This window comes from Heteronotia binoei, chromosome 19 (assembly GCF_032191835.1).
Source record: "Heteronotia binoei isolate CCM8104 ecotype False Entrance Well chromosome 19, APGP_CSIRO_Hbin_v1, whole genome shotgun sequence".
Taxonomy (NCBI): domain Eukaryota; kingdom Metazoa; phylum Chordata; class Lepidosauria; order Squamata; family Gekkonidae; genus Heteronotia; species Heteronotia binoei.
The window spans coordinates 24,593,802-24,620,566 of NC_083241.1; the positions used below are offsets into that span (position 1 = coordinate 24,593,802).

At 44.5% G+C, this 26,765-nt stretch overlaps 1 protein-coding gene and 1 non-coding gene across 2 annotated transcripts in view; both read left to right on the forward strand.

The window, feature by feature from the left end:
* The window catches only part of SHC4 (SHC adaptor protein 4), a 67,442-nt gene that overhangs the window by 2,791 nt on the left and 37,886 nt on the right, over positions 1-26,765 (forward strand). The window contains exon 2 of the mRNA XM_060259849.1: positions 14,848-14,918. Coding sequence (XP_060115832.1) covers positions 14,848-14,918 — 71 coding nt within the window. The remainder of the gene's footprint in view (positions 1-14,847; positions 14,919-26,765) is intronic.
* Positions 2,134-2,208, forward strand: TRNAK-UUU (transfer RNA lysine (anticodon UUU)). Its single transcript has one exon. It is a non-coding gene; the product is annotated as a tRNA-Lys (tRNA).

The window sequence follows — 26,765 nt, forward strand, 5'->3', positions numbered from 1 at the left end:
TGCTTTCACAACGTTTTCACAGCAACTTTTTATGGGATGGTTTGCCATTGCCTTCCCCAGTCATCTACACTCCCCCCACCCCCCCAGCAAGCTGGGTACTAATTTTACTGATCTCAGAAGGATGGAAGGCTGAGTCAACCTGAGCCAGCTATCTGAAACCAGCTTCCACTGGGATCGAACTCTGGTCATGAGCAGAGAGCTCAGACTACAGTACTGCAGCTTTACCACTCTGCTTTACCACTCTACGCCACGGGGAGGGGGGGAGTAAAAATGACGTTATCCAAACCTGCTTTATACCTAACCAGATTAATTAGTGACCCATCTTGCTCAATGTTCTCCCCTCAAGAGCTGCTGACCTCCAGGCTCGGACACAGAGGAGTCTTTACCAGTATTGTTTACCTGCGATCATTCAGTTGGAGGTGCCAAGAGTGAAGTCTAGGACTTTTTTTGAGCAGGAATGCACAGGAATACAGTTCCAGCTGGCTTTGTATCAGAGGGTGTGGCCTGATATGCAAATTTCTGCTGGGTTTTTTTTCCCTACAAAAAAGTCCTGTGCCAAACAATGGTGGCATCAGGAGGTGTGGCCTAATATGCAAATGAATTTATGCTGAGTTTTTTCTCAGAAAAAAAAAGCCCTGGTTAAGTCTGTCTTCATTTGAAAAGCATATCCTCTACCCCGTAGTCACAACTCTTACTTTAGAGCTGAATTTTCCTCTTTGCAATTAATCTTCATGGAATTTTGGATATGGAAAGGGCTGTGCTCAAAAGTAAGAGGAAGGGAGAGGATATAGTGATACTTGAGATGGGGATGGAACAAATATACATGTGAGAATGGTTCAAAATTAATTATTGACCTGCACTGAAATGAGTGTTTTTAAAAAGCAGCAAAGGACTTTGACCTTCTTGGATTTCATGTCACGTACACAGCAAACACCCACCCATCCACCCTTCTTTCTCCTTTCTCTTCTGAAATTGTTTTTAAAACGGTGGCGGTACCATCTGTGAGAACGACTTGTAGGTCCCCACCCATTGTTTGAATGCTAGCACCTTAAAGTATTTTTAATTCCCCCCCGGGAGCAGTTTTGTTAATGTTCATTAATAGATAGATTGTAAGAATTGAAACAACTAGGCATTGTACACTACATAAAATGCAACTCATGTGTAATTGAAATGAAGTACAGGTGCCAGTCTAGCAGAAAGTAAGGTGGTTCTTAATAGTAATAGAACTGTGCATTTGTTCTTGTTTTAAAGTCTTGTGGCTGAGATGCTTTTTATTCCATGCCCTTGATTGTCACAAAGCCAATGAATGCTAGTGAAGTATCTTGCAACTACAACAGGTTTTCATTTTAAACACAATCCATTTACTCTTTGGATTGGGGAGGAACAGTTGCTATAATCCAGACTGTAGCATATTTATTTAGGTTTAACGGATCTGTGTTTAGATCCCTGCTTAACACAAACCCTAGCTAGCCCTAAGCCTCTTGGCAGATTGCATATCTTTATAATGGAAATAGTAGTGGCCTACCTAAAAGAATTCTTGTAAATATAGATTGTATAGTCATCTGTCACTGTCTTGTTGTCAGAAAATACACATGGGTAGAAAGAAAAGCCATTTTATTGGTTGAGTTCTGATTGGTGTAAAAGTATGTAAGCATTCAGAGCCACACAGAACTCTGTAGGCTGAAAGTGGATAGAAACTAAACCAACTCACATGTTATCGGGCAGTCTTACAAATCTAGAAAAGTGAATTGACTACAAAAACCTTTATGAGCCTATCTGCCCACAATTTTATTATTATGGTAACTTATGGCTCACAAGAAAAAAAGTATACTGGATTTCGAAGTCAAATGACTTCTTGAAGATGAGCAGGTACTTGGCATGTTACTCACCACAGTCCATTGTGCCAGTGGCAATTTAGCTGAGGGAACCTAGTTTATGGTAAGGAAGGCGTTTTAAGCTTAAGGAAAAAGATCCTAAGAAGATCTGAAGAAAGAATCCTCTCTAACCCTCAATTCAAGACAGTGGAACAAAACTATCATATGTTTTGTAATTGTAACCTATTTTGCTTCAGGAAGATTCTGTTTTGGATCCAAAGGTAATTTTCTAATTTTTTTGGATTCAAAAGGTAATTGGGGAGGGATGGTGGCTCAGTGGTAGAGCATCTGCTTTTTAAGCAGAAGGTCCCAGGTTCAATCCCCAGCATCTCCAACTAAAAAGGGTCCAGGCAAATAGGCGTGAAAAACCTCAGCTTGAGACCCTGGAGAGCTGCTGCCAATCTGAGTAGATAATACTGACTTTGATGGACTGAGGGTCTGATTCAGTATAAGGCAGCTTCATATGTTCTACTCACATGAGAAGTCTTCCTTAATGGAAGCCTTCAGTTCATGGAAGTTTACTTTTCTCAGAAGTCTCTTTCCACATGTGAAGGAGCAGATCTTCATGTACTACAGGAATGTGAGGGGAAGGTGGGCGCTAATAACTTCATATTATAATCAGATACTTCTTTGTGAACTACACAAATGCTTCCCACAGGAGAAATCTGACACAATTTCTACTCACATTCCTCTCCCATTGATGAAACTCACAAATAGTTGTGGGCGGCTAAGAAACTGGGAATGCTCTAAGAGTAGGGGTTAATTTTGCACCAGCTCATTTCTGGGAACATAACACTTACCTTACATGTATATTAAATGCTTACATGATTTGTGAAGTGCTCTGGGAACTGTAAAAACCAAGTACTGTAATAACAATGCTTTAACACAGTGTTGTATTGAGTTGTAAAAACCATACAAACCAACAGACACCTCTGTGCTAAACCACTAACTTGAAGGCAAAATGTCACATAGTATAGACAAAAACAAAAAACACCAAACATGAGTCTTATTACAGTTTATTTTTTGGATCTATTTCACTACAGATTTATTGTTGAGGTAGTTGAAATGGTAAGAGAGCATAACTGATTCATGGTGTTGCAAAGTTGCCAAGGACACCTTTTGGCAATTCTTTCCACAGGAGCTTGTCTTCTGAGGAAACTCTGGGTGTCTGCTTTAGCTCCTTTATGCATTGTAGTAGATTCTGGGACATGTTCTAGAGCAGCGTCCTTCAGCCTTTTTAGACCCAGAAGCTGCTGAGCCACAAAGGCACTACAGGAAGTCCATGTGGCATCAGAACCACATGACAGGAAGAGGAGGAAGATGGAGTTAACAGTATCAAGGGTACCTCCATGGGAAGCAGATCAAGAGAGCTAGAAAGGGCAAGGCAAGCATCAAGTTGAATATCATAGTGAGAGACAAGTGAAACCCTGGAGAAGTCTCTCCAACCAGAAATGTTGCTAGGCAAGGCCTTGTGGATTGTAGCATCGTTTTTTATGTTTGCTGTTGAATTGGTTTTCAATCAGTATTCCCTCTAAGCTGAGTTAGTGTGAGCTAGCTCACAGTTTTTTAGCTTCTGGCTGATTGGGTTGCCAATCTCCAGGTGAGGGTAGAGGATCCCTTAGTTTGGAGGCCCTCCCCCCACTTTACGGTCATCAGAAAGTAGGAGGGGGGAGGGAAGTATCTGCTGGAAACTCCATTATTCCCTATGGAGACCGATTCCCATAGGGTATAATGGAAAATTGATCCACAGGTATCTGGGGCTTGGGGGGCGGGGTTTAGGTAGATGCACCAAATTTGCAGCATAGCATTTGATGCCTCTCCTCAAAATACCCTCCACGTTTCAAAAGGATTGGATCAGGGGGTCCAATTCTATGAGCCCCAAAACAAGGTGCCCCACCCTTCATTATTTTCAAAGGAGGGAAGGCATATAAAAGGTGTGCGGTCCCTTTAAATGTGATGGCCAGAACTCCCTTTGGAGTTCAATTATGCTTGTCACAACCTTGCTCCTGGCTGCAACCCCAAAGTCTTCTGACTCCACCACCAAAGTCCCCAGATATTTCCTGAATTGGACTTGGCAACCCTACTGGCTGACATGTTTTTGTCTTAGCTCAGGAAGAATGGCTCCAAATTTCGATATCTTTACATGTCCTGCCTATATTTCTTAAAGCTATCTGTCGTAGCTTCCATTTAGCATTGCTGATTGTCAGACTAGAGTTCTGTCAATGTGTCAGGCCCTGTTCCACTGCGTTCGTCAAGAAAAAACGCCCTGGACTGTGAGCTTGTAAATGTTTGAAATACGTGTGAGTGTGTGTGTTTCCTTTTTAAAATTAAATTCACAGCCCTTTAGCAGTTATTTTGAGGCTTTGTCTGGAGGTGCTTAGTGCTCTTTAATTCGATGTTTTGCTGTTGAATTTTTCTGTATTTTTGTATTGTTCATGTTGCTTAGGGATGTAAAACATTGAAAGATTAAACCTCAGGGATTCATTTACTGTTTATATAGCCTGATCTCATTAGGTCTCAGAAGCTAAGCAGAGTTGGCCCTTGCTTGAATTTGGATGGGAGATTTCCAATGAATAGCAGGGTTGCTATGCAGAGGTAGGCGATGGCAAATCACCTCCAGACATCTCTTGCCTTGGAAACTCTATGGGGTCACCATAACTCAGCTGTGACTTGATGGCAACAACACCAAATAAACATTTTTGAACACTTGGAAAACTAGGAAAGAGTTACCAGGTATAATCTGTGCCTAGGTAATTTGTGCTTTCCAGTGCAGGTCTTACTTGTAATCGTCCAAACAGACTGACACTGGAGCACATTAACACATTAATTTTTATTAACAAAAAATAGCCGACAGTATGTATACAATATGTATGTGGATTAGACTGTGATCCTGTAAATGTTGAGAGAGAGAGAGAGATCAAACATTTACATATGAATGGTTCCGTTTAAAAATTAAATTTACACCCCCTAAGCTTGGGTGTCTTTTCAAAGAGAATGCCGGATATAAATTGTTAAAATACATATGTGAAGAAAGTAGGTGTTTTGATGGCCATTGACTCCAGCAGGTTTAGCTGTATGGAGGGTTAGTCCTAGCAAACAAGGGAAAGTAAATTATGTACAACAGAATTTCAGTAGCAGTGTAGAAAGAAAGGGGTTTGGGCACCTGTATCCTAGTGCCTGGGGGAGTCAGGAGAGCCTTCAAAAGAACTGAAGACTGTTTTTCACATGGATGAGTCAGTGTTATGCAAAACAAGGCATTTTCCCAAATTAGAATCTGTAGGCTCATCCTGAAGATATTTTTGTCTCTACTGTGCTGTTGAATTCAATAGGAAAAATGAGTACCCAGCATGGCAGAGAGAGAGAGAGAGACGGTTCTTCTTTCTGTTCTGCCTGATACTCATTCCTGTTTGGTCTGTTCAAAATATTTTCATTAGGCTCGGTTGGTTTTACTGGGATTGAGGTGAACTTGAATCAGTGGTCTAATTTCTTGGGATTGGATTGCCTGTATTTTGGTTTTCAAAGGCAGCTATGCACAAATTGCTTTTAGAAGCTCTGGCTGTTGTGCGGGCGTGGAAGCATTCCACATAATTTCCCATCGCTTCTCTATTGTGTGTCTCTTAGAGTGGGTTCTTTGTATGAGAGTAGTTGGAAGTCTCTTCTTTATTGGTTTCTTCTAAAATAAAAAAGTCTGGCTAGTTTAGTGCATCTGTTGAGCAAGTTTGGCCTGCTGCACATGAAAACTGGTGCTTCCGAGTGCTGTACTGGGATCTGGGAGACTTGGATTGGAACCCTACTCTGCCACAGAATCTTGCTGAACGATCTTGGTTCAACCTTGCACTTTCAGCCTAACCTACCTTACAGGATTGTTGTGAGGATAAAATAGAGAAGGGGAGAATGTTGTCCTCATTGGGGAAAGTAGTGAGGTTCAAATAAAGTAAAGAGAGAGAGAGAAGTGCTATAGCTTAGTATTACAGTCCAAACTCTGCTCACAACTTGAGTTTGATCCTGGTGGAAGCTGTGTTCGGGTAGCTGGCTCAAGGTTGACTCAACCTTCCATCCTTCCGAGGTCGGTAAAATGAGTACCCAGCTTGCTGGGGAGAAAATGTAGATGACTGGGGAAGGCAATGGCAAACCACCTCATTAAAAAGTCTGCTGTGAAAACGTTGTGATGCGGCATCACCCCAGAGTTGGAAACGACTGGTGCTTGTACAGGGGACTACCTTTTAAAGAGCCCCATGGCACAGGGTGGTAAAGCTGCACTGCTGCAGTCTGAGCTCTCTGCTCACAATCTGAGTTCAATCCTGGCAGAAGCTGGGTTCAGGTAGCCGGCTCAAGGTTGACTCAGCCTTCCATCCTTCCGAGGTCGGTAAAATGAGTACCCAGGTTGCTGGGGGGGAAGTGTAGATGACTGGGGAAGGCAATGGCAAACCATGCTGTAAAAAGTCTGCCATGAAAATGTCGTGATGCGACGTCACTCCAGAGTCGGAAACAACTATTGCTTGCACAGAGGACTACCTTTACCTTTTTGAATTGACTTTTCCCCCCTGGTTCTCCCTGGTCTCCCTCAGGCCCTCCTTTCACCAGTGTGTTTACAAGCGAAAGATCAAGTTTTAAACTGCTTGGAAAGTCAGTGAGTAGGCGAGAAAGCAGGCTAACACTGCTTTGTATTTCCCAGCCCCTCTCCCAAATGGGTGAGATTTATAATTCCTCCTTTTCTCTGGGGAGATGGAGTGCGGTATACATAAAGTTCCAAAGCAGCCTCCCAAACAGACCTGCATAACTTCTGCAAGGTGGCTACAGCTTTGGTTTTCTGTGGCTCTCATGGGAAGGAAATGAACTCTGTGCTTCTTCTCATCTATGATTCAGGAGCCGGGGAAATATTTTTAGCTTCCCCCCCTCCTGTTTTGATGCACTGCTCTTGGGGAGCAAACGTTTAATTATAATATCCAAGGAAAACCATTCAGAGCACAGGTGTCTGCTCGTGGGCCCATGCGGCTCCAAATCTCATCAAAGGGACGGAGGAAGAGAGTTGGCTGCAGCTGTTCCATCCCCTTCCTTTAATAATTACTCACCATGAGTCATGCTGCTTGGCATCCCACCATAGACTGACCTGGCAAGGAGGCCTTAGCCGATCCATGTCTTTCATAGCACGGCCCCTGGGTGAACAGCAGGCATCCAAGGAGGATATGAATCTGCCTAGCCTCAGAGGGTGGCAACGTGGGGCAGATAAGCAAGGCCCTGGGGTGGCAGGAAACGCATGCAGGAGGTGAAAATAAAATAAAATAAAAATGCATTGCATCACTTGCACTGTTAACAAAAGGGCATTAATGCTATAAAAAAGGTAAAGGTAGTCCCCTGTGCAAGCACCAGTCATTTCCGACTCTGGGGTGACGTCGCATCACGACGTTTTCATCGCAGACTTTTTTACAGGGTGGTTTGCCATTGCCTTCCCCAGTCATCTACACTCCCCCCACCCCAGCAAGCTGGGTACTCATTTGAGCGACCTCGGAAGGATGGAAGGCTGAGTGAACCTTGAGCCGGCTACCTGAACCCAGCTTTCGCCAGGATCGAACTCAGCTTGTGAGCATAGAGCTCGGCTGCAGTACTGCAGCTTTACCACCCTGAATCATGGGGCTACCTACTACTAATGCTATGGAGAATGGTAATTTTGCTGACATACAGATTAAGAACATAAGAGAGGCCATGTTGGATCAGACCAGTGGCCCATCCAGTCCAGCACTTTGTGTCATACACCAGCCAAAAAACTAGGTGCCATAGAATCATAGAACCATAGAGTTGGAAGGGGCCATACAGACCATCTAGTCCAACCCCCTGCTCCATGCAGGATTAGCCTAAAGCATCTCTGACATATAATCATCCAGGAGGTCCATCCGTGGGCCAGGACACTAGAAACCCTCCCACTGTTGCCTCCCACACCAAGAATACAGAGCATCACTGCTCCATATGTTTATCCAATCCCCTCTTGAAGCTGTCTGTGCATGTAGTTGCCACCACCTCCTGTGGCAATGAATTCACCCTTTGGGTGAAGAAGTACTTCTTTTTATCTGTTCTAATCCGATTGCTCAGCAATTTCATTAAGTGTCCTCAAGTTCTTGTATTTTGAGAAAGGGAGAAAAGTACTCCATCATGTCATCCCTCAGTCTCAACCTCCATCATGTCACCCCTCAGTACTCCAGCATCATCATGTCAACCTCCATCATGTCACCCCTCAGTCGACGTTTCTCCAAGACTGGCTTGCTTGCATGAGCAGAAGTGTCAGCTCTGTTTGCGTGCCCTGTTTTGCCTCTGCTTCCCACTGATGGTTTCTCCTGACAGATGCATCCTATTGCACTTTACAGCAGAGTGCTTTACAGCGGTTTTGCAGCGCACTACCTGAAAGAACTGCCAGTCGCTGTTTTTCAGGCAGGAAGAGCTTGGCCTTGACGACAAGAATGAATAAATATGTCGTAGATTTCCCCTGCCTGTAGTTTATCCTACAACTTTCAGTTAGTGTTTGTAAATAGCTCCTTGTTATGCACAGAGGTGTCTCAGATTGCTGTTCCCGCAACAATGTGGTTTAATTAAATAGAACTTCTGCCCTAGAGATACCCATAAAATGGTTTGCTAAATTAACCAGTCAAACCACACTATAAAAAAATTATCTTGACACAACAGCACCTACGATTTAGGCTTACCAATTGCCTGGGGGCAGCGAGCAGTCTCTCACCCTTGCTCTCAGTCTGCTGCCCTTGATAATTTGAGCAGTGGGAGGGAAAAAGGGCGGAAGCCGTCATTATGTTAAGATTGCTAAAACATTGCTTTGGAAATGTGGATGAGAAGCAAACACATGCACAAACTGAAACCTTCAGCAAACTACCTGTGCACCTTACTCAGTTAAATAGTACCAAAAAGGATTCCAATTTATGTATTTATTTAATTCATTGTCTGTTATTCTCTCTGAGGTGGATTGCAACATTGTGGTCACTTTCAAGTGCCTCCACCTTCTGAGATTACATGGCCTGTTTAGCTATGGCACCAAAACTCTGGAACTTTCACTCTGTTGGGGTCTGCATACAGCGGGGAGTTCTCTCCCCGCTGCACATAGATCCCGGGGCATATGCAAATAAGATATGCTACTGAGCTTCTGCACCTTTTTTCCTACAAAATGACCCCTGATTTTAATGCAGTTTTTAAACTCTGTTTTTAAATTGTTTTAATGATGTGTGTTTGCCCCTATCCTTCATTTAATAATTTTCAAATGTGATTTTATCATGTATGTTTTAACCTTGAATCTCAAGGAGAAAGGCAGACTATAAACAACCAAATAGTTAGTTGCCTTGGTGGCCCTTATAAGAGCAAAAAAGTGGGATACAAATTTTGTAAATAAAGTAGCTTAAAAACAAGGCAGTAGGAAACAAGGCAGTAGGAGTAATATAATACGTACAACAAAGAATGCAATGAAAATGGGATAACAAAATTAGAGAATGCAATAACAATATAGACAATAAAACAGGATTGAACCATTTGAGAACAGTGCAATAAAGCAGGATTAATACATACAATGAACAATGCAACAAAAACTTTGTTGGACCAAAGGTCTGATTCAGTATAAGGCAGCTTCATATGTTCAACTGACAAAACAGCAACCCTCATAGTCAGTAGCAATAACCCTGTTCCTCTTGTGAAAATGCCCTCTTGAATTATTCCATTTTTGGCATTTGGTAGAAAAAATAGATTCATCATCCATATGAAATGGATGTCCTTATACCTTGGGCAACAACACATCAGAATGGTCCCACTTTGGAAACAAGTTTAGAATTCCAAAATTAGAATATTGGACGCGTCTCTACTGTAGTGCCTTAAATCTCTCATTTCTGCCAGTTTTAGACCACAACCTGCTTCCCCTGCATCTTGCCTGTTGAGTAGGGTTGCCAATCCCCAGGTGGGAGCAGGGGATCCCCTGCTTTGTAGGCCCTCCTCCTGCTTCAGGGTCATCAGAAATGGGGGGGGGGGGATGTCTGCTGGGCACTCCATTATTCCTATGGAGATTGAGTCCCATAAGGTATAATGCTGAATTGATCTGCAAGTATCTGAGACTCTGGGGTGCTGTTTTTTGAGATAGAGGCACCATATTTTCAGCATAGCATCTGGTGCCTCTCTTCAGAACACCCTCCAAGTTTCAAAAAGATTGGACCAGGTGGTTCAAGTCTGTGAACCCCCAAAGAAGGTGCCCCCATCCCTCATTATTTCCAAAGGAGGGAAGGCATTTAAAAGATGTGCAGTCCCTTTAAATGTGATGGTCTGAACTCCCTTTGGAGTTCAATTATACTTGTCACAATCTTGCTCCAGGCTCCATCCCCAAAGTCCCCAGATATTTCTTGCATTGGACTTGGCAACCCTACGCTTGAGGGTGGTGTGACCTAAGCTTGGAGACATTAAGAGAAACATGCAATTTATCCCACTCCGTGGTCTTTAACATTTCCTGACCTTTAGCTCCATCCTTGGCCTCAGTTTTAACTGTTACTGTTTTTTTCTTGTGCCTTTCCCCCCTGCCTCCTTGATCATACCATGTAGTCAGCCATTTTGCATCAGTTGTTGATGTGCATTATTGTCCAGCGGTGGCTATTTTAGACCTCTGGAAGAATGCTCAGCTTTCATCTTCCACCCTTTGTGATCCTGTTTCTTCCCTGACAGCAAGTGGCAAAAGAAAAAAAAAAGTTTTAAGGAGAAAAGGGATGAAATGGCAGAAACTGTGTTTGATTAGATCTCAACCCACTTCAGGTTTGCAACCCCGTCTGTTGATGACACGTGATCCAGATGATCACATCTCAGAATTCTGATACTGGAGTTGTTTCCCAGTCAATAATGCAAAGTCTGTACTGGCTTGTGCTTTCAAAACAAAAGTGTCCAGACTTCCTGTCTCTGGCAGTTCAAGAACAGAGATTTGTAAACTCTGCAGATAGATCCCACTCTTTTTTGCCACCGTAATTACAAGGGCGGCAAGGTGGCTGATGATAAAGCAAAGAAGGGATAGTGATTTTGTCTGAGGTTTTACTCAGCCTTCCTTCTGCTGACCTCTTTAGTTTAGCCTTGGGATCCCATCGTCCACCCTTTTCACCTTCTGAAGCAACCCCAGCTCCCTTGATAGTGTAGTGGTTAAAAGTGGCGGACTGTAATCTGGAGAACTGGATTTGATTCCCCACTCATAAACTCCTCCACATTCAGCTGTTGGGTGACCTTGGGTCAGTCACAGTTCTCGCAGAGCTGTTCTCTCAAGAGCAGTTATCTGAGAGCTCTCTCAACCACACCATAGGCAGGACTTTTTTGTAAAAAAACACCCAGCAGGAACTCATCTGCATATTAGGCCACACCAAGCCAGCCAGAACTACATTCCTGTACATTTTCTGCTCAAAAAAAGCCCCGCTCACAGGGTGTCTGTTGTGGGAGAAGAAGGGAAGAAGAGTGTAAGCCACTGCAAGAATCTTAAGTGAAGGGCAGGGTATAAATCCAACATCATCATCATCTTTTTGATACTATCTTTTCTTTTCTTAGTTCCCTCCCTATTGAGACTGTGCAACCTTATTCTGCAATTTGAGGGTATGAGTGTGTTACTCGTAGACACAAGACAAGGCCAGAGATTGGGAGAAGTGACTGTATAAATGATTTTTCTCTTACTCGGGCTTTTAAGCAAAAGTGGATCCTTGAGAAACAGTGATAAGATTAGCTCCACTCAGGAGAATTTATTGCAAACTTCCAGTATTGATTTTTTCTTGTCTCTTCCCTTCCCCCCCCCCCCCACATCTTCACTTAGTATACCTTCCCACGCATATGTTCAGGGTGATCTTACTCACTGTCATATGATCTCAGCCTATGACTCACCTACTCCTCCAAATCTCTGACTTTATCAAAGATGGCAAAGCACAACCAGCCGATTTTACAAGATTTCTGCTCTTCGCAGAAAGCAGAGCTGAAAATGCTCACAGACACACAAGCATCACACTGCAGTGCTTTTCAGAACATAGATTGTCTTTCCTGTTAATAGAGAGATTAAATCTCAGGGAATTTTCAGATTTGTGATTTGTAATTTTTTTTCTCTTTTATTATTTAAATCTTAAAATTGTAATTATTTTGTGTTCCTTTTGAGCTGCATCTAGAACGGACCAAGAATACACTGCCAAATTTGGGCGTCACTGCCCAAATAAGAGTCTTCCATCCATACCTTGCAGCTAATAGTCACCGATGACGATGAACCTCTGTTCCATAAGTTTCACCAATCCCGTTAAAGCCACTACTACTTCCTGTGGCAGTGAATTCCATGTGTTAACTCTTAAGAAGTACTTCCGTTTTATCTGTTCTAATCCCACTGCTCATAAATTTAATTGAGTGCCCATGAGTTCTTATATTGGGAGAAAAGTATTTCTTTCTGTACCTTCTCTATCCCACTCAGCCATCTTTTGTGGTGGCATGAGTGGAGATTCAAACCCGGGTCTCCCAGATGCTAGTCCTACCACTACACCACATCCTGTCACCATAAATATTCTGCCTCCTCTTTCCCTTTTTGTCCTTCACCACCTGACCCCACAAGTCCTGCCATCTTGGAGAAATCTTGCCTGCCCTTTTCCACAAGCAGAGGTTTCATGCCTTTGCTTGGCTGTGTTGTGTGATACCTTCCACTTTGCCGAGGAGGCCCATGGGCAGAAGATGCCTGTCTTCTGTCACCCAGCAGACTACCCAGGGTAACAATCCCTCAAGGTCACTGAGTCAATTCAGAACCAAAGTCTCTCTGCTTCTCACCTAGGGTTGCTAACCCTTGGTTGGGAAATGCCCGGAGTTTTGGAGGCGGAGCCTGAGGAGGGTGGAGTTTGGCGAGGGGAGGGGAGAAGAGGGACCTCAGTGGTATGCCATGGAATCCATACTCCAAAACAGCCATTTTCTCCTGGACATAAGATCTCTGTAGTCTGGAGATCTGTTGTAATCAATTGTAATCCATGGAGATCTACAGATGGAGACTGGCTTCCCTATTCTCTGCCTTTCTGTCCTTTTTCACTCAAATGTCCACCTGCTCCCCCAGCTAGGTGGGAAGATGTCATTCTCAGGGTGTAGGCAGGCAGGAGTCCAAAGCCAGTCCAAGGTCAAAGTCCAGGAAGTCAAGCAGGAGCCAAGTCACCAATGCAGAATCACAAACCGGAATCAGAAGTCAATTTCCAAAAGGTCAAGGTGCCAAGGAAATCAAGCAGGTCAGGATCAGGAAGGAGCGTGGATGCAAGCTTCCACAAGGTTGCCAGGTCCTGGGTGGGAGCTATATGGGAGTCTCAATCAGCCTGCTCCCTGAGTGGCAGTGACTCTGCTAGAACTCAGGGCTGAGAGATCTGAAGCATCGGCATGCCTCATGTCTTCGCTCTGAAAGTTCTTTCTGGAGCCTGCTTCGAACTCTTGAGATGGGAGGAGGAGAGCTTGGAGGAGATTGATTATCAACAACTGACACTGGTGCCTGGAGAGTGATTGATGGGCCAGCTGCTGTTTGTTCAGCTGAGGAACTGGCTGGCAACTCTTCCAGGTCTGTTAAGCCTTCCAGTTCCTCCTCGTTAGGGCTCATGACGCAAGGCCTAACTTGTTGGATAGGCTGATCCACAGTGATCAGAAACCAAGTTCACAGCAGTACCGTGTCTGGTACTGAAGAAAGCAGAGACATCACCCAGCATTTTATAAATCAAACAGAGTCCGCCTTTTGAACTTGAAGCGTTATACCTATTTTCACACCAAGAATTGCTGTCTGAAGCACACTACATCCATCCACATTGCTCACTGTTGTACACTGTGCCCATTTATTTTAAAAGAAAATATTTTTAAAATACTTCTATACCACACTCTCGTTTAAAAAAAAAATCCGAAAGAAGTACGACTAGAATGTAAGATCACTAAAAACAAACAGACAATAGTTGAAAAGTTGAAAGCAATAATGGTAATTGGCAGGGGTCGTTTTGTAGAAAAATAGGTGGCGGAGCTCATTACCCTAACTCGTTAGCATATGCCACCCCTCCCCAGCCAAAAGCAACCCGATGCTGGAAAGGAGAGCCTCGGGAGAGTGAGGCCTGTTTGGGCTGGCTACAGATCCAGCTGGCCCAGGCAGACCTCGCTTACCTGGGGCTCTCCTTGTCGGCTCCCCCCCATATACCCAGTCAAAAGGCCAGCAAGCCACCCACCACCCAGAATCATATAAAAAGTGGAGAAAGGGTGGTGCAGGCGTCTCCAGTTGTTAATGAGGGCTGCTGGGGGCGTGGCAAAGCTCCTGGGGGCTGGCTTGACGCCCGCTCTCCTAATCCAGGAATTGTTATGCAGCTGCACCTACTATTCAATGGACAAGGTAGGTGGGGAGGTTTTGAAAGTTTTGTAACAAAATCTTGATACTTTTTCTCTCACACATATATTTCCTTGTAGCCCAGCATGTGAAAGGTTCAAGAGCTGTACTCCTGTGAGCTCCTGCTGAGTCTGAGGCCTGGTAATTGGTCTGAATAAAATAGTTGGGATTTTTTCAAATGGATTAATACTACAATTTTTGAACATTTTCAGCATCCCAAACACCCTCTCAATCAGGGGAATTGCAGTATGTGTTTCCACAGTCATTATTCTTTGACTTCTATCATATTTGTGAGGGTCTACTCTGAGCCAGTGTGCTGCACAGCAGTTAGAGTGCCAGACTAGAATTTGGGAGACCTAGATTCGAATCCTCACTCTGCCGTGGAAGCCTGCTGTATGATGTTGGGCCAGTCACACCCTCTCAGCCTAACCTTCCTTACAGGGAGATTGTTAGGAGGATAAATGCAGGAGGGGAAATGATGTTGTAAAACACTTTGGTTCCCCACTGGGGAAGGAAGTAGGGTATAAATGTCTCTCTCTCTTGCTATTTGTTCCAGACCATTTTGAAACAGTTGTCATTTCTCTCTCTCTCCCCCCTCCCCCGTGTTTGTTCTAGTATATGGGATGTATTGAAGTGTTGCAGTCAATGAGGTCTCTGGATTTTGGCACCAGGACCCAAGTTACAAGGTAAGTACAAGACTGAAAGTAGTATTTTATCGAATTCTTCAGTGTTTATTTTGCTCCAGAATTTGCCTTCAAATTCTATTGATTGCTCCCCCCCCTCCCAGCAGTCATTTTCAAGATCTTTTTATGTTTTGACATCCTGTTTTAGATTGGAATTATAGCTGTTGGCCTGCATTCAAGTGTAACAGTATACCACGTGTTTTTATTAGGAGAATGAACTTTGCAAGTCCTTGGGCTTCCGCACTCTCTCCACCCCCCGCCCCCACTGCAAATGGCTTCATTATTGATGACCTCGTAGTTTACATCAAATCATGGTTTGTTCCTTGCCTCCAAACTAAGATAGTTTGGGATCCTGAGATATAGACAAGGAGGTGAAATCCTAGCTTGTGGTTCAGATATAATGATGTAGAGTGTGTGTAGGGTGTGTACTCATCTGGTGAAAGATGGGTAAGCAGGGACATGGGGACATGCTGTCCCTGCAACGCCAATTCCCTCAGTATCCCCCCCATAGCCCCGCTCTACCAAGTGGTGGTGGGAATTCGAGGCTGCCAGTGGGAGATCTCTCACTAGGTGTGTGTGAGCCCAAAACCATCCAAGGTTTGTTCTGACCATCACAAACCATGCCTGATGTTATTTGATATTCTTAACCAAACTCCATATGATCTCTTCCATGTCCCTCACATAAGAACACATCTGTGCTTAGGCAACTTTGTGCCAATGTGCAACTGTTTAATTGGATCCTGTACTGTGCCAGGGCTCTAAGCTATAAATCCTGGAGCAGCTATGCTTAGCAGCTCTGTTTGCTTATAAAGGATCTGCCATTCATGGTGAAGTCTTTAAAATAAATGTTGGTTTTAATTCCAGAAGGCATACATAAGGGGCAACACATCATTTATACTTGTGTCACATTGAATTTATATCCCACCCTATACTCTGAATCTCAGAGTCTCAGAGTGGTCACAATCTCCTTTAGCTTCCCCCTCCTGCCACACACATACACAACAGACACCCTGTGAGGTAGGTGGGGCTGAGAGAGCTCTTAAAGCAGCTGCCCTTTCAAGGACAACTCCTACGAGAGCTATGGCTGACCCAAGGCCATTCCAGCAGGTGAAAGTGGAGGAGTGGGGAATCAAACCCGGTTCTCCCAGATAAGAGTCCACGCACTTAACCACTACACCAAACTGGCTCTTCCATACCATAGATCAATTAAAAGTATTCTCAAATCCAGATCAGAGAGTCTCGTGTTCATCTTTTTTGTGTGTGTCCTGTTTTGCCATCAAGTCAGAGCTGATTTACAGTGACCCTGTGGAATGTTCAAAGACAAGAGATGTTAAGAGATTATGCTATTTCCTGCCTCTGCATAGAGACCAGGGACTTTCCTTGGTGGTTTCTCATCCAAATACCGACCAGTTTCGACCTTGCTTAGCTTCCAAGATCTGATGAGATTGCGTTAACCTGGCCTGTCCACGTCAGAACATATCTGTCGCTCTACAGTGATTGCAAAAGCTCACATATTTGGCCTTTTTCAAACATAGCTGATTGGCAACCTGAACACCATTTCCTAAACCCAGCAAACAAGGAGGAGAATCCAGGTACTGAACTGGGTTTCCATTCCAGCCAAATATACTTGCTTTGAATAAGCTTATTGAGATACAAAATCAGGGCCAGTTGCAGTATCCACCTAACCATCTGAATGGCTTTCCATTCCCTTTATTGCTTTCCCTTTTGCCTTGATTTTCTTGCAAAAACAGTCAACCTTTGCCTACCTGGCCTGAGAATCAAGGCAGTTAAGTTTGTCCACCCTTTCCCATCAAATTGCCGCTCACAATGTTTGTATTTTAAATCATCATTGATATGGCCCCAAATTTGCAGTGGCTGTTAACATAGTGAAATTGGATGAAAAACGGGATTGGGAGGTACTGAGCGCTTTTTGTTTCCTAGAGTAGTATAACTCCTGGGCTTCATCCCTGCGAGGAATAAAAGAGTGTGGAAGCGGGATATTACTTCACTAATATATTGGCCACCAACAATCGTATGAATGAATGTCATAAAATGTCTCCATTCAGCAGGAAACAATAAAGATCAACTCATGGTTCCCCGAGGGCTTTTTAAGCAGGAGCTACGCTGTGCTGTGATGTCATGTTGAGAGGGTTGCGACTTCCTCCCTTGAGTTCTGCAAAACAGATCTTTACTAGACTGCATTTTCAGGCTAGCTTGAGGTGGATGTTAAATCCGACTTGAGGTTTCCTTATTCTCCGGGTAATCATTGCTCTTCTGCCTCCCTTGCAAGTTTTGGAATAAAATCTTGATACTTTTTCTCTCATACATATATTTCCTTGTAGCCCAGCATGTGAAAGGATGCTATTGGCGAGCTTTTCTGGTTCTCTGTGCCCTCCAACTTAGGTAAAATTGGTCCTGGTCTGTAATGAAGAATTCTGAGGCACTCCTGTGATGAATTGTGGGGACTCTATGTCCATTTAAGAATATTGATTAGGGAGTGCATCTTTCCTTTTCTGTATTTTAGACCATGTGTGATTATTTGCTTTGGTTGCTCCTGTCTCTGGTTATCATGAACTAGGTGAGTTAGCAGGACAGATGCTCTTAAATACAATTGTGTTTTGGTTTTGCAGTTGCATTCTGAATTTTTTTTTAAAAGGAGGCCTTTTTATTTTATTTATTTAGTTTATTCGATTTTTAGCCCGCCCTTCCCGTAGGACAGACTCAGGTTACATCATAAAAACAATCAACGATAAAACAAAAGACCCATTTAAATATATAACATCTAAAACTACAGAATGACAATAGACTAAAATGGCAGGTTCTGTCTCACAGACATGGCCTGTTGTCCAGGTCCAGTAGATCTTATATTATTTATTTTTATTTGATTTATTTATCATAGCACTGGGATGGAATGCAAGGGAGAGGCTGGTAACAAGCGACGTCCACTGCCTCAGCTGAAAGCCTGGCAAAAGAGCTCTGTTTTACGGGCCCTGCGGAACTGAAGCAGATCCTGCAGGGCCCGGATCTCCAGGGGAGCTCATTTCACCAGGCAGGGGCCAGGACTGAAAAGGCCCTGGCCGTTGAGGCCAGATGGATGTCCGTGGGGCTGGGTACTACCAAACGTTGTTGGGTCTCTGATCGTAAAGACCTCCGGGGCTCATACAGGGAGAGGCAGCCCCGAAGGTATGCTGGCCCGTGGCTGTATAAGGCTTTGAAGGTAAATACGAACACCTTGAAATGGATCCACTACTCATTAGGTAGCCAGTGCAGTTCACGCAGCACAGGATGGATCCGTGCCCATACAGGCAATGATGTCAACATCCATGCAGCAGTGTTGTGCACCAGCTGGAGTTTCCGGAGGAGGGTCAAGGGCAGCCCCACACAGAGAGAGTTACAATAATCTAGCTGGAAGTGACCATCACATGGGTCACTGTGGCCAGGTCGTGGGGGGCAAGATATGGGACCAACTGTCTGACCCATCTCAGATGGAAAAAGGCCGATCTGGCAGTGGCAACCTGGGCCTCCATAGTCAGAGAGGCATCCAGGAATAACCCCAAGCTCTTCACCCTCAACATGGGCATCAATGGAGCCCCATCAAGGGATGGGAGCCTGATCTATGATCCCAGCCCCCTATAACCTAGGCACAGGACCTCCATCTTTAGTGGATTCAATTTCAGCCGTCTCTGTTGCAACCAGCCAGTCATGGCTTGCAATGCCCTACCCAGTTCCTCTTTGAGCCTTGCTTACGAATCTGACTATCCACGTAGTGTTGCCAACTTCAAGGTGGAGCCTGGAGTTCTACTGGAATTCTAGCTGATTTCCAGACCACCGAGATCAATTCCCCTGGAGACAATGACTGCTGTGCAGGGTGAACTCTATGGCATTATTCCCTGCAGAGTCCCTTTCTTCTCCAAACCCCGTCTTTCTCAGGCTTTGACACTGAATTTCCAGAAGTTTCTCAACCAGGAGTTGGCAACCTCATCAAAATAGCATGCTTGTGCTTCACTGTGCCTGGAATGGGTAGAAGAGAGGAATGTCAGGAATGGAGAGTCTCAATATGAATTTGTTTTTGTATTTCCTCTGCATTTCTGTGGGCAAAGAAGGCCCGTAGATCAGGATGTACATTTGGTTTTTAAAAAATGGAAAGAGAACAGTGGTGGGTAGGAAAAAGCAATTCAAAAGAATCTTATATTTCCGCGATCAATAAAGAAGATGCTAAAATGAGTTTAAGATGATGCCTAGCTATTAAGAGAGACTTTAGCATTACAATAGAACTTGAAGGCACTGCCTTTAAAAATGAATTGTTAAAAGCTTAAGTCATTAAAGCTTCCATTCACTGCACTTTAATGCAGTCTTAATGCATCATTCAGCCTTGAAGTCGGAAGTTTTTTGCTATTGCAATTAATTTATGCATATCATTAAGCCGTAGAAGAAAATGGCATAACCAATGCTTAAATTAACATTTTGCTTTTGTCTTTTTTCAAATGTTGTTGGAAGCAAACGTTATCTAATTTTGTAAAACGAAAGTTAGAGAAAATTGAAGGTTGAAATTCAGTTGCTATCACACACTAAAACAGATTTCATGTGCCACATTATAGACACAGTATTGCAGTGCAATATATGTTTGAAAATTCCAGTGACTCACCAAAAGCTAATCCATTTTGAGTAATGTGATAGCCACCTAAATTCTGCTGGAACCACAGGCAGGGTGTAATGAAGACTATTGCTCCTTATCCCCTCTCTAAATTCCTGGTAATCAGCCAAAAAAAAAAAAAAGACAACTGGTTAGTACAGTAAAACCCCCCCAACAAACTGAGACCCAGCTATGCTGTTGGATTCGCTAGCAAAGACGACACTTCTGTGGGTCCTTTCAGCTTTAAGGTCAGTGGGATTCTGATATTCTACTGAGTTGGAACCAACCAGTTTTTTTGCTGGTGAAAAATAAATGAGGGGTTCCATTTGTGTGCATGTTAAGTGCCAGTAGGTCTGTTCTGACTAATGGCAACCCTATGAATTAATGACCTCCAAAATCTCCTATCTTTAGTAGGCTTTCTCAGTTCTTGCAAACTGAGGGCCGTGACTTTCTTGATTGGGTCGATCCATCTCATGTTTGGTCTTCCTCTATTCCTCCTGATTTCAAGTTTTCCCAGCATTATTGCCTTTTCCAGTGACTCTTGTATTCTCCTAAGGGGGGAGGGTCCATTGGGCCACCACAAAAATGCTAGGGATCATGGGATCTGCTTTCTCAAAAGCCATGTGGGGCAGGATCTGTAAAATGGAGAGGAATTGGGCAAGGTGGATTAAAAAAAGCTGTCTAGATCTAACCCACTGTAGGGTTAGATCTAAACTGAACCTCTTAGGTATTCCTTGCTACTCTTGGCTGGGGTTATGGCATCCCTGTTTCACCATCCAGGCAGGCAGGACTTTTTCTGAGCAGGAATGCACAGAAAAGCTGGCTTGGTGTAAGGGGGTGTGGCCTAATATGCAAATTAGTTCCTGCTGGGCTTTTCCTTGAAAAAATACCCCTGCATGCAGGGTTTCTATCTGGGGATGTTAGAGAGACAAAGAGGAAGCAAGCTTAATGCATGAGATGTACGCGGAGATGGTTTTTAATTAAAGGTCAAACTGAGCAGGTTTCTCTCCTGAATTCAGTGATCAAGTAAACGGGTGAACCCAAAGTACTGAAATTTCTGTGGGTCTTGGAATTATGTGATTATGGATTTATTTGAATTTATTTATATCTCAGCTTTTTGCTCAAAAACCACCCAAGGCAGCTACCAAGAAGACAGGGATTGGGCTAGGGTTGAAAACCTCCAGGTGGGGTCTGGAGATCTCCTGGAATTATAGGTGATCTCCAGACCATAGAGATCCATTTCCCTGGAGGGTGAAGTCTTTCTACCCTTCCCTTCCCTTCCCTTCCCTGGTCATCGTACTGTTTGTCAGTGTTGTGACACCAGATGCTGGTAAATCTGTTTCTTCCCTCTTGTTCTGTTTTGGAGATGCCTTGTTAAAATTATTGCTTTATTTGATTTGCCAGAGCTGTGGTTCATCAGGAGTTCAGCTCCTTTTCCACATCTCTGTGTGCTGCACATCCCTGTAATATCACTGGTGCGTGCACATTAAGGCTACTATGCAGTGTGTGCCCTGCCACTTCACGTACTGCAACTATGTGTATGAATGCCATCAAGTCACTGCAAATTTATGACAGCTCTATAGGATTTTCAAAGCAAGAAGTGGTTTATTGTTGCCTGCTTTTGTGTAGCAACCCTGGACTTCCTTGGTTTGGTGGTCCACTGTCCAAATAGCAGCCAGAGCCAACCTTTCTTAGGATCCAAGACCTGATGAGACTGGGGCAGCCTGGCCTATCCAGGTCCAGGCAACAAATGGGGTATATTTCTGACTGTGGACAACAGAGCATACGGAAATAACATTTTTCTTTTGCATCTTTAAGCAAAGCACCATCTGCTTTTCAACCAGTGGAGGACAGGCTATTGCTGAGTATATTATTGCAGTTTGCATTAGAGTAGAACATTCAGCAACATGTGTGTGTGTGTTTGTATGTGTGAAGGCGCTGGGCAGTGATCATTGGTCCAAGAGCCGAAATGTTACAAGCAGGGGTTGTTTTGTAGAAAAATAGGTAGTGGAGCTCATTAGCATAACTCATTAGCATATGCTGCCCCCCACCAGCCAAAAACAACCCAATGCAAGAAAGGAGAGCCTCGGGCAAGCGAGGCCTGCTTGAGCTGGCTAGAGATCCAGTCAGCGCAGGCAGGCCTCACTCACCTGGGGCTCTCCTGGGCTGCACCCCCAGTCAAAAGGCCAGCAAGCCACCCACCATCCAAAATCACATAAGTAGAGAAATGGTGGTGCGGGTTTCTCCAGGGGTTAATAAGGGCTGCTGGGGGTGTGGCAAAGCTCCTGGTGGCTGGCTGGCTGTCCACTCTCCTAATCCAGGGATTGTTATGCAGCTGCACCTCCTATTCAATGGACTAGGTAGGTGGGGAAGAGGGGGGGCGTCAGAAAGAGATCGAGTCAGCCCAAGCAGGCCTTGCTCGCCTGGGGCTCTCCTGGGCCACCCGCCCCAGTCAAAAGGCCAGCAAGCCACCCACTGCCCAAAATCACATAAGAAGTGGAGAAAGGGTGGCACAGGCTTCTCCAGGGGTTAATAAGGGCTGCTGGGGGTGTGGCAAAGCTCCTGGTGGCTGGCTGGCTGCCCGCTCTCCTAATCCAGGGATTGTTATGCAGTTGCATCTACTATTCAGTGGACAAGGTAGGTGGGGAAGAGGGGGGGGTGTCAGAAAGGTTCAGGAGCTGCACTTCTGTGAGCTCCTGCTGAATTCAAGGCCTGGTTATAAGCATGTCTCTGTTTTCAGTTGTGAAACGTTGGGATGTATGCGAAGGCTGTGTTAAACTCTTAAACTTGAGAATGGCTCAGTGAAAGAACTTTGAGGCGAGGGAAGGGGGGTATTTTGGGAATGTGCTGACTGAATAAGGCAGACTTTGTCCTGATGATTCAGCCTTCTCCTTCGCAGGATACAATCCCTTTCTGTTCTGGTGGTTGAACGCCTGGCCTCAGAGGCTTCAAGAGCCCCGTCTTCCACAGCATTTTTATTCATTTACATCAGCCCCATCATGCCCTTCCCCTCCATCTCGTTTGCAGAAACAATCGACAAAGTGGGCCAGTGTTGTGGTGAGCTTGCCTCTCCTCTTCAACAAAGTTCTTCTCTAGACGATGTGAAGGAGGCACAGTCCCTAAGAGGTTGGAGAGTTCCTTGACAGCCAACAGGCCTTGGGTTGTCTTCCAGCACAAAACAGCTGTTTTTTTCATTCCCTTTCAACCCACTGGGGGAAAGGGAGGGCAGGATAGGCTACTTCTAAAATATTGAGCAGAGCCTCATTGGTGCAGAATCTCTTTTGACCTGCAAATGCTAACCAAAGGTAGCAACACACACAGTGAAGTTAAACTAGCCCCATCGTTCCCAGAGTCTCCAAAATTTGCATATAGAAAACAAGCAAATCACAGTTCTGTGCCAGGAAGCACTGGATTCTGTAACTTGCATATATTACATAAATGACTTGTTGCTGCATATTTTAGTTCTGTTTGCATAACTTATTCTGTTTCTGCGTAGTGATGGTTGTCTCTGACCCTTACAGGTTATAGGTAGAGATGGGCATGAATCAAAGTATGAATCATGATTCATGCCTAAAATAGCCAATTTGTGATTTGTTCCAAATTGGTTCAGGTACTTGCACTATGCATGACTCGCAAAGCAAAACAGCTTGTTTTTTGGGCGATTCGTCTGTGACATTATCTGCAGGGGATCTGGCATGATGACATCACCCGGAAGTGCTGCTATCACACCAGGCACGTCACCCTGGCAAATGTGCCCAGTGCAATAGTGTCACTTCTGGGTGACGTCATCACTCCGGGCATGTTTGTGGTGCACTAGTGCTTTCTAACCCTCTCAAACCAACGAACCACAATTCATTCAGAAAATTAAAAAAAAAGCATGAAATGAAATGAACCACCGATTCGGGCAAACCAGTGAACCACAAAATGAAATAAACTGCCATTTTCACATTCCATACCCATTCCTAGTTACAGGCTTCTGAAATTTCCCTGGGCCCTGCTCTCACACATCCCAAAGTTTGATTTGAGTCCAGTAGAACCTTAGAGATCAACGGTATTTTTGGAGTATAAGCAGGGGTGGAATTCTAGCAGAGCTCCTTTGTATATTAGGCCACACACCCCTGATGTAGCCAATCCCCTGGAGCTTACATGGCTGTTTTTTGTAAGCTCTTGGAGGATTGGCTACATCAGGGGTGGGGTGGGGGTAGCTTAATATGCAAAGGAACTCCTGCTAGAATTCTGCCCCTGAGTATAAGTGTCTGAAAATCTTGTTGGTCTCTTTAAGGTGCTACTGGACTGGAATCTAGCTTTTCTACAGCAGACCCAACATGGCTACCTTCCTGAAACTATTCTATGGCTTATCTGTGCATTCTCAAGAGCTAGAAACTTTGCTTTAAGAAATGAAAACAAATAGATGGAAGTTGTGTAAACCTTGTTTGCCACCTGGTTTTAAATGTATCCTGAACTGAGCCAGTGTGGTATAGTGGTTAAAGTGCTCGACTAGGATCTGGGAGATTCAGGTTTAAATCCTCACTTAGTCGTGGAAGCCTGCTAGGTGACCTTGGGGGCAGTCGGTCACACACTCTCAGCATAGCCTACCTTACAGGGCCATTGGTGAGAGGACAGAATGGAGGAGAGGGGAATGATGTAAGCCACTTTGAGTCTCCCACTGGGGAGAAAGGCAGGATTTAAATAAATACATAAAAACTATAATTTTCCCCATATCCATTTTGAAGAAGTCCCTATCATTAAGGTATTTAGAGCAGGGGTATCCATTTTGAAGAAGTCCCTATCATTAAGGTATTTAGAGCAGGGGCTAAATCCCCCCCCCCCGAAGGCTCCTATCAGACCCCGAGCAACTGGCTGTCATCAGCTTCCTTCTCCCTCTCTCTTGCTTCTTTCTGCATCACAGCTTGCTTTGAAAGGCTTGCTCAGTTGCATAGGAGCTAAAAGTCTCTATTTTCTCCATTGGCTGAGGCTCCTCCCTCAAGGAGGAAGTGGGGGAGGGATCGTTTGCGTCAAAGGAAGCTCTGGCTCTTTCCTTCCTTCTCCAGTGGACCAGGATGGGGAGGAGGCACTGCCAATAGAAGGAAGAGAGGCTCAGTAGCTCTGCTGTGCCACTGTGAGAGCCTGGATTGCACAGGAGTGATACAAAGAAAGCACCTTTAAGACCAACAGGTGCTAATGTTTTAAGCATGTTTCATTTTAAGTTTAAAAAATCTTTGTTTGTCTGTGTCCTTTATAAAGTTTATGTCTCTGCTACCTGGCATTACATTTTATGACACACATGGCCTGACCCAGCAAGGTCTCATTTATGTCAGATCCGGCCCTCATAACAAATGAGTTTGACACCCCTGGTTTAGAGGCAGAATTTGGAGTGTGGTGCAGAGTGTTAAAGCTGCAGTACTGCAGTCCTAAGCTCTGCTCACAACCTGAGTTTGATCCCTGGTGGAAGCTGGGTTTTCAGGTAGCCGGCTCGAGGTGGACTCAGCCTTCCATCCTTCCGAGATCGGTAAAATGAGTACCCAGTTGCTGGAGGGAAAGTGTAGATGACTGGGGAAGGCAATGGCAAACCACCCCGTAAAAAATCTGTCGTGAAAACGTTGTGAAAGCAACGTCACCCCAGAGTCAGAAACGACCCTTTCCTTTCCCAAACGTCTAAAAAGCTGATACGGCAAGGACCAAACTACCTTTTTAGCTAGACTTTCCATTTTCAAATCAAGCCTGGTAGTACTAAGAAGCACTACCCTTTACAAGGGAAAGAACATGAAATTCAACTTTGAATTCCCAGTCGGAGAAAGAGGCCTCGCCAGCATCCTAGTCATTTGAATTGGCCTTACAAGGATGTGAAAACATTTATGCGGCATGTTCAGGGGCCCGGTAGTAAATGAAGCAGGGCGGCTTGTTAGATAGGAAAAGTGAAGCTGAAAGAGGGGGTGGGGAGAAGAGGGGGTAAACTGGAATTTGGCAAGAAGTGAATACTGAGCTGCTTCATTCAGGACCCTTGGGAGGGGGGTGGTGGGGAGAATGAATAAGTCCAAAGCAAACTGATGACAAGGGATCTCATTCTTGCAAGCAGAAAAATGGCACTTATACCAGTAGATTTTCTCTCCTTAGGGAAGGTCAAAGTTTGTTACCAAGTGATCTCTGTCTCTTATTGTCCACCTTGTTGAACAGCTTAAAAACTTTGATCACCATGGAAATGTTTTTAATTACTTGGGCTGCTGTTTTTCTTCATCAAAGATTTTAATTTGCAATGTGTAAAGCAATAATTTCAATTATAGGAGCAGAAGGAAAAATATATCTGTTTAGCACCTATGACTGAGCCTGGTATGGTATTTAAAAGGGGATATAGAGAAACAAGAATACTACTTCTTCATACCATAAATGCAGGCCTTGAATTCAGCCGGAGCTCACAGGAACACAGTTCCTGAACCTTTCTGAGGCCCCCCTTCCTTCTCCCCACCTACCTTGCCCATTGAATAGTAGCCTGAATTAGGAAAGCGGCAGCCAGCCAGCTACCAGGAGCTTTGCCACACCTCCAGCAGCCCTCATTAACCCCTGGAGAAGCCCGTGCCACCCTTTCTCCACTTCTTATGTGATTTTGGGTGGTGGGTGGTTTGCTGGCCTTTTGACTATGGGGGGGGGTGGCCAAGGAGAGCCCCAAGTGAGTGAGGCCTGCTTGGGCTGGCTGGATCTCAAGCCAGCTCAAGGAGGCCTTACTCGCTGGAGCTCTCCTTTCTTGTGTCGTGTTGCTTTTGAATGGTGCGGGGCATATGCTAATGAGTTCCACCACCTATTTTTCTACAAAACAACCATGCATAAATGTATGAAATTCACTGCCACAAGATGTGATGACCGTTAGACTAGATGGCTTTTAAAAAGGGATTAGGCACTTTCATGGAAGAGGAGGGATGATCACAAGTTGTCTGCCATGATTGCTGAAAAGAACCCCCATTTTTAGAGGCAGTATGCCCCTGAATACAAGTTGCTGAAGGGAATGCCGACTTCCTGGAGACATCAGATTGGCCGCTGTGGGAAGATTGATGGAAGGATGAGGAGATTGGATTTATACCCCACTCTTTATTCAGAGTTTTAGAGCAGCTTACAGTCTGCTTTCCCTTCCCCTCCCACAACAGACACCCTGTGAGGTAGGTCGGGCTGAGTGAGAGAACTACTCTTGAGAGAACAGCTCTGAGAGAACTTGTGACTGACCCAAG